The 17,067-nt window shown below is 40.9% G+C and overlaps 1 protein-coding gene across 3 annotated transcripts in view; it reads left to right on the forward strand.

Moving 5' to 3' along the window:
* The window catches only part of MAST4 (microtubule associated serine/threonine kinase family member 4), a 303,567-nt gene that overhangs the window by 63,135 nt on the left and 223,365 nt on the right, over nt 1-17,067 (forward strand). For all 3 annotated transcript variants that reach the window (XM_062017217.1, XM_062017218.1, XM_062017219.1), the window contains exon 2: nt 8,471-8,624. In XM_062017217.1, the coding sequence (XP_061873201.1) occupies nt 8,471-8,624 (154 nt within the window). The remainder of the gene's footprint in view (nt 1-8,470; nt 8,625-17,067) is intronic.

The following is a 17,067-nucleotide window of genomic DNA, read 5'->3' on the forward strand; positions in this document are numbered from 1 at the left end:
ATAACCTGGGATATGCATCCTCCAGAATCCCACAAGGCCCAGGAAAGCTTGTGTTTGTTTCTTATTAGTTGGTTGAGACATAGTCGCTATTTTGTTCACAACATCCATAGGCACATGCTGACGCCCATCTTGCCATTTTATGCCCAAAAACTGTATCTCTTGTGCAGGTCCCTTTACTTTGTTTCTTTTTACAGCAAAATCAGCTTTTAGGAGAATCAGTATTATTCTTTTCCTTTTCTCAAACACTTCTTCTACCCTGTTGCCCCATACAATTATGTCACCAATGTACTGTAAATGTTCAGGCATCACCCATTTCCAGCACAGTTTGGATTAGACCATGACAAATAGTAGGACTATGTTTCCACCCCTGGGGCAATCGATTCCAGGTATATTGGACACCTCTCCATGTGAAGGCAAATTGTGGCCTGCACTCTGCTGCCAATGGAATTAAGAAAAATGCATTAGCGATGTCAATCGTAGCATACCACTTGGCTGCTTTTTGACTCCAGTTCATACTGGAGCTCTAACATGTCTGGTACAGCAGCACTCAGTGGTGGTGTCACTTCGTTCAGGCCACGATAGTCTACTGTTAACCTCCACCCTCCATCAGATTTTTTCACAGGCCATATGGGACTATTAAATGGGGAATGAGTTTTGCTAATTACTCCTTGAGCCTCCAGTTGATGAATCAACTCACGGATGGGAGCCAGGGAATCTCGGTTTGTGCGATATTGCCTCCGGTGCACCGTCCTGGTAGCAATTGGTACCTGTTGCTCTTGAACTTGCAGAAATCCCACAACAAAAGGGTCTTCTGAGAGGCCAGGTAAATTAGAGAGTTGTTTGATTTTCTCTGTATCTACAGTGGCTATACCAAAAGCCCATCGATACCCCTTGGGGTCTTTGAAGTACCCTCTCCTGAGGTAATCTATGCCAAGAATACAAGGGGCCTCTGGACCAGTCACAATAGGGTGTTTTTCCCATTTGTCCCCTGTTAAGCACTTCAGCCTCTAATACAGATAATTCTTCACATCCCCCTGTCACTCCAGAGATCCAGACAGAATCTGTGCCTCTATACCTTGATGGCATCAATGTACACTGTGCCCCTGTGTCTACTAAGGCTTTATACCTTTGTGGGTTTGATGTGCCAGGCCATTGAACCCACACAGTCCAGTAGATTCGGTCATCCCTTTCCTCCTCCTGGCTGGAGGCAGGGACCCTCTATTTCTGTTCTTCATCAGAGTATTCGCTATCTGATCCTTGCAATTTTAGACCTGAAGTCTCCTCATTGGCATCGAAGGAAGTAGTTGCAGTTCTCCTATGTCTTGGAGATTGTTGATTGTCCTCTTTTGTTTTGGCAGCTACTATGCTGACAGCCCTCTTGGGTGGTCCTTTTCTAACAGCTGTCTTCCCCTTTAGTTCATGTACACGCTCTTCCAGCTTAAAAGTGGGTTCACCATCCCACTTCCTCATCTCCTCTCCTTGGCCACGCAAAAAGAGCCAGAGTTCATTTCGCGGGGTCCTCCTGCGTCTGGGACTTCCCTTTCCCCTGGTCGGGACAGTGGATGACCGAATTCTTGAGGCAGTTCTGACAGTCAGACCATCATCCCACACTGATGAGGAGGTGCAGAGGCTCTCTTCATAGTTCTGTAACCAAGAAGATACCCTCTCCACTGTTGGTATATCCATGTCTGGGTGATACACCATTGCCAGGATATTAGAATATGTAGCTGGGGCACTCTGAATCACTTTTCTCAACATGACCCATGTACACTGGACATTGTCTGGATCTGTGGAGGCCTCGGCATTATCTAGATCACCATAGATGACTTCCAACACAGCTAATTCCCTTAGATATTGGATCCCTTCATCAGCTCTAGTCCACTTTCCTCGGGCATTTACAAGGTCTTCCTTGAATGGGTATCTTGCCCGTACACTTGAGAGGAGCCGTTTCCAGAGACTACAAATTGAGGTCTTCTTTCCAATGCCTCTATCAATTCCCCGGTCCCTAGCAAGAGATCCCAGCTGTTGGGCTTCTCTGCCTTCCAATTGCTGACTGTCAGCCCCGTTATCCCAGCATCGGAGCAGCCAGGCACCAATCCGCTCACCTGGCTGGCGACTGTAATCTTTTCGCATATCTCTAAGTTCTGTTGAGGTGAGGGACCGAGTAGTTTCCATTTCCTTTTCGATTTCTTTCACTCCTTCTCCTGATCTCCTTACCGAAGGACCAGTTTCTTCTTCTAGCCTTTCCTCTTCCTCCTCTTCTGCCCTTACTAATCGATGATATGGACTTGACCTCCTTATCCACTGCTTCTTTTTCACTACTGGGGCAACCACTGTGGTGGTTGGTTGATTCCCTGACTCAACCATGGTAGTCTCAGGTATAGTTTGAATTTCCACCTCGGCCATAGTTCTCTGAGAGGACTGGACTGCGACTGACTCAACCATATTGGTCTCAGGTACCGTTTGAGTTTCCACTTCAATCATAGTTCTCTGAGAGGACTGGAATGCAGCTCAGTAGGCAGAGGCTAGGCCCCAGTATAGTGCCTGAACCTGATGGGCCTCATTAGGGTAGGTAAGACACCCTTCTATCAGGTAGCGTACCAGTAAAGCAGGGTTTTTTATCTGTTCAGGTGTAAAATCCCAGGTTACAGGAGGTGATAACCGTCCTAGGAATTTGCCCAAATTCATCCACACACCCTGCCACCCAGGGACTGGCCGCTTCAGGGGGCATTTTAACATGTTTCAATCACAAATTTGTCCTCTCTGATACCCAGATGAGTCCAGATTCCACAAGATATATAATATACCAACCATGTTAATTAGTAATATTAAAACTCTTGTATAAGGGTGACTAAGGACCTGGGAAGTCTGTATAACAAAATTGTCTAGATCAGTCCGAGCTGAGGGGAAAGAGGTGCGTTGCCCCATGGCCTCCACAAGATAGCTCCCACAGCACAGTAAATTCATCAGAATGAGACTTGCTATTATTATTTGGGCCATCATGTTCCCAGGCCCTTTCATCCTTTTCACAAAATTATATAGCCAGCTTAGCAAAGCTATTAAGGTTAAAGCACAGCACAGAGTCAATGTTAGTAGCATTGTGTTCCCAAACATTAGAAAGTGTAAGATAAGCTGCATAACAGCAAGGCTCCGTGACCAGCACGGGAACTTTGCACTCATTGGCTTACTGTAATTGCAATGCAGTTAATGTAAAACTGTTATTATCTTGCCCCACGTTGGGCGCCAAAAGGGCTGTGGTAGTTTGAGCCTGGCTGGATGCCAGGTGCCCACCACATCGCTTTATCCCCCACCTCCTCAGCAAGACACGAAAGGGGAGGAAATAAGATGGGAGTCTCGTGGGTTGAGATAAAAGCAGTTTAATAAAGAAGCAGCAAAGCCGCGCGCGCGGGAAGCAAAGCAGAAAAAGCTGTTACTCTCTACTTCCCATCAGCAGCGATGTCCGGCCACCTCCCGAGAAGCAGGGCTGCAGTACGCGTAGCGGTTGCTTTGGGAAGGCCAGAAATGAATCTCACCTCCCCTTCCTGCTCCTCTCCCCCAGTTTATATTACTGAGCTGACGTCATATGGTATGGAATATCTCCTTGGTCAGCCTGGGTCAGCTGTCCTGGCCATAGTCCCTCCCAAGATCATGCCCACCCACAGCTATTGGTGAAGGTGGGGGAGGGAATGCTGGAGGGACAGCCCTGATGCTGTGCGAGCGGTAGTCATAATATTGATATCAACAGTAAGCACAGCACTGCAGGAGCTGCTGTGGAAAATCACTACCATCCCAGACCCACTACACCCCTTCAGAATCAACTGTGTGTTCCAAGGAAGCAGGACCTAATGAAATGTTCTCTCTTGGTTTCATTTAATTCGGCACTTGAACGCTCTGTGGGACAGGAGAGGTGGCTGTTTTGTTGGGGACAGAAAGCTTCCTCATCTGCTTCACATGCTTTTGCTTCACGTAAGATCTGAATGAGGGGTAGAAAGTGCCTCTGAGTCCAATTGGTTCATCTAGTTGTCTGCTTGAGAGTAGCTCAGGTTATTCAGGAGGAGCTTACAAGCACTGCTACTTTCTGCAGTCCATTTCTCATGTGTTTCCCTATATTCCAGAGCTATTAAAAGGTTTTACAAGGTATATCCTTGTTGTGCCTTCTTGGCCTCCTACAACAGCAGTTACAATGTACAGATTCCTTTCAAATACACACCATAGGTACTATGATTTTGCTCTTTGGAAGTGAAAGTGGACCTTTGGATAGCTTCCAGAAATGCTTTGTTGATGTATGTGTAATTATTTCCTTCAAGCAAGAGTTGTCAGTCTATATGGAAATGTTAAATCTCATTTTTCCATATTGTTTCTTTATAGTGCTAGACTATGTCGTGTCTTTTGGTGTAGTTGTTTCAGGTGGTGAGAGATGGTTCTCTGCATGCAGCTGAAACTCAGGTGTCATCTACTGGCATTGAGTTTGACTGTTTCTATATTAAAAAGAACTTCTGCCCCCAATGAACACTTAGTGAAATCTGATATTGTTATGATATTTTGTTCCTTGTCATATTCGAGAATACTTCTTTTTGTTTTGTTATCTCCATGTAACAGAATCATGTTTTCCTTCAACAGAATCACCCTGCTGGGTTTAAAAATACAAAGCTTCAGGAATTGTATTTCATGTCTATGTTTCTCTGGACTTTCAAATTGAGGACATCATGTTGAGAAATGTTGGTGGGAATGATATCTCCCCTCTTTCTCCTTCCTTTCTTTTCCTACTCTGATGTATTCCCAAGAACTTCCACACATAGGAATTTTGGCATGACCTGTTTGAATGGGGTAAAAATTACTTTTTCCAGGCTGGTAGTTTCTGTCACAGTGGCCAAGACCCAGTCCCTGGGTGCACACGGCCTCCTTTTCCATTTCTGTGCAAGTCATTGATGTTTGTGTTGCTGAGAACTTCTGTGTCCTTGGTGCTGGAATTGTATCAAACAGAAATTTTAGTTGTGGAGAGTCACTTAGCAACAATGTCATGGTTTGACATGACAGCCTTTTCTGGTAAGGGGGAAGGGACTGTAAAGATGGCTTGTATAAGAAGTTGCTGAAAACTCCCCAGCTCTGAACCAGACCCACTTCTGGGGCTGAGCCAATTAGACGCCTCCACGACCACTTTTTAAGAAAAAGCCAGAAGAGGAGGCTTCTTCCTGTTTCTTCCTTCTTCTCTCTCCTCTTCTTTGGCTGGTGGTGGTGCAGGGAGTAGGAACAGTGAGAGAAACAACCACGTGGACTCCAAGGTCAGTGAGGAAAGAGAGGAGGCAGCGTGCTGGAGCAGAGACTCCCCTGCGTTCTACAGAGAGGACTGGTGAAGCAGTAATTTGTTTGCATTTCTTTAAAGACCCCGCATCAGCAGTGGAGACTTATTTTAGTAATGACTCCATATGAGGGGCAGAGATTCATTTTGCTAAGAACCCCGAGCCATGGCCAGTGATTTTCTTCTTTAAACCTATGGCCAGAAGAGGCCGTGTCCCAAAGGAGGGACCCTGTATCACTATGGCTGGAGGAGGCCCAATATTCACAGAAGCTGTTAACTGTGGGGAGGAACCCATGACAAAGCAGCTCATTACAACTTATGCCCAGAAGAGGCCCTGTCCCAGGGGAGGGACCCTGTAACTGCAGAAACTGCAACTGTGTGGAAAAACCCACACCAGAGAGATTTGCCAAGGACTGCGTCCCGTGTGAGGGACCCTGTATTGGCAGAAGCTGCAGCTGTTGGGAACAACCCACACCAGAGAAGTTTGTTAAGGATTGTGTTCTGGGGGAGGCACCTCATATTGGAGCAGGGAAAGAATGCCAGGAGTCGTCCTCATCTGAGAAGAGAGACGTAGGGAGAGACAGACCACATCCCCCACTCCCTGCCCCCCTGAGCTGTTGGCGGTGGGGGGGGGGAGGAGGTAGAGCTATTGGGAGCAGTGAGCTGCGCCTGGGAAGAAAGGAGGGATGGGGGAGGGAGATCTTAAAGTGCTGGTTGTCATTTTCTTATCACCCTGCTCCCTTTTTGCTTTTATTCCGTTCTGTTCCTTGTAGAATAAACTTTCCTACTTTCCTCTGTAAGTCGGATACTGGAGTCTGTTTTGCCCAGAACCATAATTGGCAGTGAGCCCTCCCTGCCTTTGTCTCAATCCACAATAACCTTGCTTATCTTTTTACTCCCTTTTCACTGGGGGCTCTCCCATCCTAATGAGTGTGGGGGTGAATGGGGTCACCAAGTGAGTGACTTGTTGTGGTGCTGCTGTGTTAGCTGGGCCAAACCCTGACAAACAAGAGGATACCTTTGCAAGATGACGCTGTGAGGGCATTGCTGTTAAAACGGTGAGCTAGTGAGGGTTGATATTTAAACTGTCTTAACTTCTAAATATCATACCTTTATGAAGCTACCAGTTTGGACAATGAAAAGCTGTCTTAAACATGATTTAAGGACTTGGACAATACTATGCTCCTCAGTACTATAACCCCATCTTTCTTCTGAAACCCTGAAAGCTATGGGAAAAAAACACAGATCAATTGGAAATAATGCATTTTTGTAATCAGACTGCATGTTGTGAAATGCACAAGTCTCTTAATTGTGGAAGTGAGCTGAACAATCATAAAGGTTATATACCTAGTTATAAGGGGAAAAGGTGACAGAATGAAAGACACTAGGTCCACTGTGTAGACTTAAGTGCTAATGTGAGCTTTGTGCATTTGTTAATTATTAATATTTTTGTTGTTGTTCAAAGTTTTAGTGAACCTTATGTCAGGAAAAAAGATTTAAAATATGTCTGGTTACTTGGAATTGTGAACCTGTTTTAAGAACATGCATGAACTTTTGCCAATAACTCCCCGAAAACCTTAACTGATTCATATTATTGTTCAGATCCTTGGAGTCATTCATTGTGTAGCATTGAGCAGTTGTTGCCACACGTCAGTCAGAAAGCAGTTCAAGTATTTGCTTAGACTTAAATGAAAGAGTCTCAAAATAATATTTCTTACAAGACAGCTGTTGTCAGTCATTTAGTTTTAAACTGATTTTTAAACTCTCCCTGTGAAGTATCTTAGCACTTGGAAATAAAAATGTTTGTGATGTACCTGTGTTTGTGAAAGACAAATGGAAACAACAGTTAATATTCTTTGTGATCCCCAAACCCCTCCCAATTTAGGAAACTACTAGAGGCATGGGCTATGAATTTATCAGTTACTTCAATGTATGTTGTGAACATGAATGAGTGTTAATATGCTGAAGAAGCAGCTTCAGAAACCACTGTGTCGATGCTTTAGAGGTGTCTATCTGCAAACACTTCCAATAAGCTATAGATTTGATTAAAAAAAACCCAAACCAAAGTGCTAATGTGAAATATTAATACAAAAGAAACTCTAAACATGGGATTCAAAATGCTTTGTAGGTCATACAGTACTTTGCTGTGGGATTGACTGTAAGCAAAGCGGAATTCACTATGCATCTTTATTGCTAACTCTGGTGACCTTGACTCCTTCCATTCAGTGGACAGAGAGAATGAAACAGTAAGATGTGCAGGTGATGTGTAGATTGTCTGGCTGATAAGTTTCAGTACATGAACTATAAAACTCTAAAGGACTTGGGTGTGCTTTGTTTCCTAAAAAAATGTGGTAACAATCAGTGTTTACATGTTACAAAAAAATTGGGTGGTTTACAAAATAGTGACACTATGTGACTGCATCAGTTTGCTTGTAAAACTTTCTGCTTTGCTTCCTAGTATCTCTGCTCTTTCTTTTTTTGCCTGTATTTCTTAACTTGCTTTACTTTTTTTCTTTTTTTTTTTTGGGTGAATTTAATAAAATATAGAGACGTTAAATGTGTTTTCAAAACCAGAGGGCTAAAATGTTGTGTAGGAATGATGACAGGAACAGAATTTCGAGAATGAGGATTTATTCAGAATCAGTGCTAGCAAATGCCTGTTTTATAAACAGAATAACTTTTTAAATAAAATTTCCCCATTGGTGTTGATAAAGCTGTCTGTGTTTCCCTAGACTGGGCAGTGGTTTGCGTTTTGTTGATAGTGCAGTGCCATCTAGTGACTGCTGACTTAAAGCTGAGGAGTATCTGCCGAGGGAAAAACGTTGACAAGCTGCAAAAAGACTGCTTTATGGAAGGTCGTGTAAAGTCTGATGCTTTGTAGCTGTGGATGGGGCTACTGCAAAAAATCCACCCCTTGTGTGAGAGTGTGATTGAAGGTGGTGTGATCCATACAAGACGAGGATGGCTTTCTTGCATAGCCACTCATAAATCTGGCCTTCTTTTTTTTTTTGTTTCTGTTAACAATTTACTTACTTTAAGATATCAGTAAACTTCCCCCGCCTGCCCCCCATAAATCCTGTCCTAATCTTTAGATAAAGATAGCTTACTTTTTTTTTTTTTCCAATGAGGTTAAGCACTTAAACAGTATTTTTTTTCTCTATTTCTTTGCAGCTTGATCACATATTGTCTCCCACACCTATGCCTTTTCGAAAAACCAGCAGTCCTGAAGTCTTGTTTGGGCCTAGAAAATCCTCTAAATTTAAGAGGCAGCTGAGTGAAGATGGGAGACAGCTCAGACGAGGAAGCCTTGGAGGAGCCCTGACTGGTGAGTCTGAAGTATCTGTAGTGTTACATGGAGGTTTAGCAACTGTGGAGCTGATGGCACCCAGACCTCTGGTGTTTGCCTTGTGGCTGAGCTATTTGAGGGAGATGTGAGCTCACCTGAAGTATCCTTAGTCCTTTCCACATGGTTTCTTTGCTTGTCAGCAAGGTGAGCTCATACCAGAGCCTCTGCATCTATGGGGTGCTGACAGGAGGCCAAACAGAGCCCGAAAGTGACTAATTTCTTAAAATTTTCAGGAACATGTCATTTATCTTGCAGACTTAGTTTTGTGGCTTCAGGGTTATTTGAGACATGCTTACATACATTCTTCCATGGGATCATACAGAACTTGTTTCCTCAAGGAGCTGAAGTGCACAGACGATGCCTTTGAATTTTATTTCATTAAAGAAAAGTAATTTAGCCTCATTTATCTGATGGAGTTCTCACAGAGGAAGAGGAGTATTGCTAGCTATTCACTGGCTACAGACTGCAACTTCTCCTCTGTGGAGCCATGCGTGGTAGTGGGATGCTAGTAGGTACCTGTCCTGATAGTGTCTGTGGAAGGTGGCAGATGATTGTGTTGGGTGAGCTGTATGGCTGTGATGGTCACTCAAGTGATTTTTTTTTTTTTTGTAGTATGGAGTGAAATGAGTGTGAGAATGTTGGGACAAGTTAACTGGCACTTGCTTTGTGTATTTCAGAAAACAACATTTTTTAATTCACTAGAATTTGGCAATGAAATGTATTCCTGAAGCACACGATTTCTAACAGTTTCAAGAATTGGTTGTAAAGAACAGGATATTAAGTATGGATTTTAGTGAATTTAGGTGAAAGGATGAATCTGAGCCTTAACATTTTATCTGTTCAAGGGATGTTGGTATTGTAGAATTGTAGAATCATTTCAGCTGGAAGAGACATTTAAGATCATCAAGTCAAACCTTTGTCCCAGCCCTATCAACCACTAGACCATTTCCCTAAGTGCAACATCCACCATTCTCTTAAACAGCTGCAGGGATGGTGACTCTACCACCTCCCTGGGCAGCCCGTTCCAATGCCTGACAGCCCTTTCAGTAAAGAGATTCCTCCTCATATCCAGCCTGAACTTCCTCTGGTGCAGAATCAAACAGATGAAATTCAGGTTAGAGAAAGCTGAAATGGTTTTTATTTGAGATTTCACTGTCTTCTGTCTCTAAATTCTGTACACTGTTCAGAGGCATTTTTGCTTGGAGATGAAAAATGGTGTCGCAGTGGACAGAGCTGACTCTTCCCAGATACTTAAGGCAGAAGTGCTTTTTAAAGCATTTGCTTTTGTTAATTCCTTCCCATCCCTCTCCCAGTCCTTTTTGCTGGAAAAAGCTGCAAGAAGTTACTGCAATACTACTTAGTAATCAAGAGCTAAGAATCACCTACAATGCTTCTAAATTTAAGTCAGGAAATAAAAAAGTTACTCATTAGAAGTATTGTAGGTGATTCTAAGCTCTTAATTACTAAAAATTTCTAAAAACTTAAGTTGTCTGACATTTTACGTGAAGGAAAGGCAGATACTACAACAGGAACTTCCTGTGTCACGTTAGCACACAATCATTGGAGTGTCTTTTTATTTATTTATTTATTTGTTATTTATTTATTTGTTTAAAATGTCATTAGGGTAAGATTTCCCATTTCCCTTGCAACTTCATTTCCATCAAGAGTTGTATAATGAAGACTTCAGAAACTTATAAGAATATTTATGATCTGTGTGGGCTTTTGTAATAGATAAGTGTTTTAAGCTGTCAGAAGTATCAGTTTTGCTAGCCATGTTGCTGAACTGTCTGGCTTCTCTAGAGTGTTACAGTGCATAAGAACTTGAAGTGTAAACCAAACTACTGTTTCACTGAAACAAAAAAAAAATTACTATCACAGTACTTATTATTTAAGCAGCAGTTGATGTGAGTTTTAGTTTGTTTTTTCTAGCTTAAAAGTAGAATGATAATCTATAAAAATGGAATTTTCCCATATAAGCCAGATAAAGGAGAAGGCAGCCTAATCAAAAACAAATGAAGCAAATGTGCTCTGCTGCTGTAGTCTGTGGTCTTCATGCATAAATTATTGCTTGAGGTTTTCATAAAGGGAAGTGGATAAGCTTTTTGTCTGCTTGCAATATGTTGTGCAGGTATTAGGGTTTCATGTCAGGATTTGGGAATATAGTGTGCAATGATGTTAAACTGCTTTATTACTAATGCACTTTAAATGAACCTGAATGCCCTAAGGCTTTGGTATCTTAAAATAGTTTAAATATCTTAACAGCTTTGGTGGTGCTGATTAAATTAATGAAAGTCATCCCCATGACAGAAGATTCTTAATATTCTTCCGGGATTTTACAGAAACATGTTTGAAAGAAACCACTGCAGATAGAGGACTACTTCCTAGAATTGTTTCAAATGTGCAATGGTCTGAAGTTAATAATTTCAGTGATACCTTGGACTTTATTTACCTACTTTTTTCTTACAGACTTAAGTTTTGAGGTCTTTGTTTATTAGTTTCTCTCATGCTTAAGAGTGGCTCATTGTTCTGGCTTGAAACTACTAGAATCACAATAGCATTAAAAAAAAAAGTGGGAAAATGGGGGACAACAGGGAGAAGGCCTTCCATTGAAATGAGTGAGCTGACATGTCCTTGGTTTTGGGTTTACTTCTACACTAACACATCTCTTCCCTACTTTCTGTTTGAAGCGTAAAGTTTCTGAAAATATACTCGTGGTCCATAATAGGGGAAAAAATCTTTGGAAAATATTGTCGTTTGGAGAAGTACTTCATCTTTAATATCCCTTAGATTGATTACTGTGTCTATTCTTACATCTGTGTTGCTTTTGATTCTCTTAACTGAAGTGCTAGCTTAACAGTGGGTACCAGTCTGTTGGAAAATATTTCAGAAAGGTGTTTTTGAAGTTGTTTAAGGTACAGTCTCTACCTATGTTGCTCAAAAATGTTAGCTTTGTGAAACTGCTACAAATCTATTAGGTTACAAGTAAGTGAAGTGAGAAAAGACTCCTAGCCTACAAACTTGCAGAGTGTTCCTCTGCTGATGCTCATTCTTCACTCCAAGTGTTAGAAAATAAGTAAATTGTTTTTTGTGTTTGACTTTCCCTTTGCTGTTAAAAAAAATATTATTGAGCCATAGAGCATAAGTAGTATTAATGATAAAAACAGAAATAAAAATTTAATTTGCTTTTATAAAACAGGATAATTTGAATCCTGCAGGGCTGAATACTAATAGAGGTAAATAGATAGGGTTTTTATCTCTGGGAATGAGTCTCAAATAAATGAGTTTATTTGGCTTTACAAGAGGGAATAATGTTATGCATAACATATGAGAAGAAATTAAATCAATATTGTTGCAATATATTGAATGAGACTTAAAAAACCTGAAGAATTGCAGTTACTGAGAACCTACTACTTTGAATTGGCTGAAATAGATTATAAAATTCTTGATATAGGAATATGATAAAAACTGAGAAGGTTGTTACAAGGTCTTTCCAGTGGGAAATCAACACAAGAGAGTCAAGGTTTGGAAACTTGGAGAGGCAGGATAGAAACCGACCTTAATTCTGCACACCTTCAGGGGAACTGGAATCCTGGATTTTTGTTTTGTTTTGTTTTCTCCTGAATTGCCCAGTTTTAAGGAATTTAGCAACTACACGTTTTCAGTGACAAGCAAAAAATGCTCTTCAGAGCTGAAGAAAATTAAATCAATGTTTTTGAGAACAAATCTGCTATTGCTTCCTGTTCAAAATCACTAGGGTACCACTGCTATTAAATAAAGTTTGGCCAATAAAAGAGATAAATACTGCTTCCTGGAGACAGCGTGCTATTATATTTTGGAAAAATCACTTCAGTCTAATTGTTGCTACAGTATTGCTTTCCTTAACCTTCATCCCCAAGGATGGGAAGGAAGAAGACTTTTTTAAGTATTGCCTAACGGAAAGAATGAAAAGTAATGTTTCATGAATGCTCAATGCTTAGCAATCCCCTTTAAGAGATAAAACAATGAGTAAAAGTATTTGCAAATGATTTATGACTAGTTCCTTTTTTAAATGTCATGATTCCAAAGGGTTATAAAATTTTGGGTAGCAGAACCACTTACAGAGTAATCAGTGTTTGCCTTTTTCTGCCTGTGCTCCTCCTGCATTTATAGCTCCTCTCCAGCTCCAATTTCTCCCTTATATGCACATGTAAGCATAACAGGACTGGTGACATCCTTTGCCTGGGAAATAAACAAAAACTCTTGATTGTGTCCTGGCTGGTGTAAAACACAAACCTTGCACAGTTGGTGCATCTGTGGAATAAGCCCTGTCACAAAGCTGAGCTGTAGCTCTAGGTCAAATGCAGAGGGAAAAGACAATTGCTTCAGAAGGATGCTGGTGCTTTCTGGGTGCTCCGGCATTGCAGGAATGCTGGACAGACTGAGGTCAGGTGAGGTCACAGAATCACAGAATGATGGGCTTGGAAGGGACCTTTAGAGATCATCTAGTCCAACCCCCTGCAGAAGCAGGTTCACCTAGATCAGCTCTGTTGTTCTCGGGACAATAGGCTTCTTTGCATACAAGTGTAATTAAATGTCTCTTGTCCTAGCCTTAGATTGCCTTCTTAAAGATTCCTACCAGTGCACAGACTGAGGCTTTAAAACTTGTTCCTAGTCAGGATAAAAGATGTTTAATTAAAAAGCTGCTTTTCTGCAGTGGCTGATTTCCTTGATCTCCACAAACTTCAAAGAGCTATCTACATTAGGAGAGTTTCTGGCTTAAATTATCTACAGATTTTAGTTTACTCTGTTCAGAGATGCTTAAATGGAGTTTATAGGAGAATATAATGTGAAAAGCTAAGAAATTAAATGAGCTTTTACTGCAAAGGGGGTTAACCTGGCAAACCACTTGGACAAGTAAAATTAAATTGGCCTTGCTTTCCTGACCCATTGCCACTTTGCATTTTGCACTGCAATGCACAGTGCAGCTCTTTTTGATCTCCTCATCTGGTCCAATGCAGCATTTGGAGACTGTCTCCCTTTCTGCTTCTGAAAGTTACAAGAAGATACTGCTGTTGAGAGGGGTTTTTTTGTGTTGAGTGCTGCAGCTAGCTCAGTTGTCTCTATCTTGTACTGATAAGCTCTGCAGTTACATATAAAGGAAAAAGATACTCTTTGTTACCTACAGTTTGAACTTCTTATCTTACCTGCTGTTATCAATAACTGCCTGGAAACAGACTTCCTGCTGGCTGTTATCTTGCTAATCTTGGTTTTATACAAATACTGGTGACAAATACTGGTAACACATATAGATTGTAATTTATTGAATCTTTATTCATAAGATTCTAAAGCACTTTGCATTATGAAGTTAACTCAGCTCTTCACTAGATAATAAAACCTAAGAAGTCTAGGTCTGTATCTATATTTTCTCCACTAAAGTTTTGTTCAGTTTTCCACTTCTGAGTCATCAGTCATCTGAATATGCTCAGCAGTTATTGCCATTCCCATATAAATAATCTGTGGTTGGTTTGGATTGAATTTGGAGATTCTCAGTCAATTTTTTTGGTCAGAGATTCATCACTCTACTAACACTAATTAGGAGAAAGATCAACAGCTTTATGGGCCATGAAGAACAAGCTTTTCTCTTATCCATGGGTTGGTATGTGCTGTCCCTATTCATACAGGGGAGCAGTTGACAGGGATAAAAGTCCAGAGTTTTCACAAACTATGCTGTATACTTTATTAATATTGCTGAAAACACAGATTAGCTCCTTCAGCCTTACCATGTAATATGTTTGATACAACTACGTGGGCATGGAAAGACTTGTACCTTGAAACCTCTTCAGAAATGGTACCTTCCCATAAGGCTGCCTATCATAACTATGATGTGATAATTTTAGTGACAACATTTTATAAAAGATTTTATTTTTTTTAGTCATGATGGCCAATTGGTGTAGATAACAGAGATACAGAGCTGTTTCCTCTGTACACTATCAAGATTGTTTACCAGCTTCCAGTTAGGGGACTAATTAATTATGGATGCACCATTCCCTAAAAGGCCATCTGACTATAAAGCTGTCTCTGAGGAATGCAGAGTGGAAGCTGTGACGCAATCCTGGCTCCAAAAGCCAGGCTGCTGTGGCATGTGTGAGAAGAATGGCTACGGACACCAAAGCTCTTGTTGGACCTGCCTTTTGCAGAAAATTTTATTTCCATTTTCTTGCGCTCATGCATTGGAGCAGAAGTATGTTTTAAAATTGCTTTCATCTTTGTGATGCATGACAGGACTGGATGTACTCTGTTTAGAAAGTGTTTTCAGCTGCAGCTGGTTGAGGGCTCTCTCCAACGGCAGGGGAGGGAGGATAGCAGTCCAGCACCGCTGCTACCACCACTCAGTTTCCGGGTACAAAAGGTGGGAAAGGAACATTCAACAACCAGATGTGCATGAGGACAGACACAATATACTTGTGTATATACACAATATACTTGCATGCAGTAGCACTGCCTATGCAGAACATGTCCTGGAGTCTTTTCACTGTCTTTCTCGAAGGCTTCCTTAAAGCACCTCACCATGTGTTAAACTTCTTCCAGAATTAGTAGAAGGAGACAGAAACAAGCTATTTACAATTACACACCTAAAATAATACTGTTGGTTAGCGATTTTCTTTAAAGCGTGCAGTATAAAGCTGTTTTCTGCAGACAAAGATAATATATTCTGCTATGAAATACATATTTTTAAATGAGTTTTGGTGTAGTAGTGGTTGAAATTACACTAGGTTATATTTGTCATTGTCAGTTACCTTCATAATTTAAGGCTTCAATCAACCTGTATATTTGAGTTGAATTTTTACTTCCCTGTGTGCCTAGCTTGATAATTTCCATGCTCTTTGACATGTCTGGAGTCTGCATCGTGTAAGTCTGACATGAGAACAGATGGTACTCTATTCCTTTAACTCTTCAATTTTCATATAATTGTGCTTGTATCATCAGAACATGAGAAGCTGATTGTTGTTGAGAACAAAGCAAACTAGCAGTAGAGTGCCTAATTAGCAGAAAGCCTGTGTTGAAGGGTGGAGAAGTAAAGTTTAACCCTCTCTTGAATGCTTATAAAAAGAGCTTGAAAGCTGAGTCATTTGTCATAGTGGGAAAATAAATGTGGAGAAATTAGATATGAATATTCAATTTCTGAAGTTGTGGCTCCCTAAGAAAGGCCTTCAGAGCTGTTGAATTAGCTGGCTCAAGTATGCTTAGCAGTGTTGACTGTAGGAGCACATGAAAGAACTTGCCTGGACTTAGTTAAATGCTTAGGCTTGATGAGCAGATTACCTAAATCTGAACTCTGTGAGGCTGCAATCCAATATATTGTTGCTAGTACCTCTGTCTGATAGTGCAAAACTGTCTCTGCAGTGTATTTATAAATAAATTATAATTGCACATCAAGACACCATTATCCATACTCCTAGAGGTTTAATTCTTCCTTTTCCACCTACGGAGTCTCCTGAGTGGATGTTGAGAAGCTAGTAGTCTGAGTTTGTGTGGAGAGAAATTTTAGCTGCTTGTTTTGAGATGGATGCTTAACAGAATTTGAATGTACAGCTTGAGAAATGTTTGAGAAGATGGAAAAGCACTTTCTATGCTTAATTCTTAGAATGAAAGTTGAATGCTTGAATGGAAAAGTTTCTAGATGTTTTCCAATTGAAACAGGAGCAAGCATTTCTGTTATGAAACTTCTCTTTTGAAAAATGACTATAAGCATATAGTTTAAAATTGTTTATTTAATTACATAGCAACATGAATACATGAAATAAAAATAAGGGTCATAGAGACGGTAGAGAAAGTATCATGTTGGCACATCACTTCATGCTTGTCATTGTGCCAGGGGAAGTTCTGGCTGGATGTTAGGAGGAATTTCTTTACTAGAAGAGTTGTCAAGTATTGGAATGGGCTGCCCAGGAAGGTGGTGGAGCCATCATCCCTGGAGGTGTTTGAGAGACGGTTGGATGTTGCAGTTAGGGAAATGGTCTAGTGGTTGGTAGGGCTAGGATAAAGGCCGGGTTTGATGACCTTACAGGTCTCTTCAGCTGAAACAATTCTACAGTTCATTCATAATAGAGTTGTTGAGCACTTTCTTCATAGTGCAGTGGAAAATGTTTGGTTGGTATATAATTTCTGTAAAGCACGAAGTGGAAACTGGAATGTTGAGATGGTTGAGAGTTGGAACCTAACAATATTTGCAGCTGGCTGGAGCAGTTGTTCATGTAGTGGCTGAACTGAGCAATGGTGATTTTTCTGCAGAGGAACTCAGAGTAATTTCCATATGAACAAAATTCTGTATTGTCCTTTAATCTATTAAGTGTCTTATAGTGAGAGAACCTTGTTCCAAGCATGGAAAGGATATTCATTTTGGGGAGGAAAGCTAACTGTATGGAATGACTTATGCTTGCTT

The sequence above is a fragment of the Colius striatus genome, chromosome Z (genome assembly GCF_028858725.1).
Source record: "Colius striatus isolate bColStr4 chromosome Z, bColStr4.1.hap1, whole genome shotgun sequence".
NCBI classification, from domain to species: domain Eukaryota; kingdom Metazoa; phylum Chordata; class Aves; order Coliiformes; family Coliidae; genus Colius; species Colius striatus.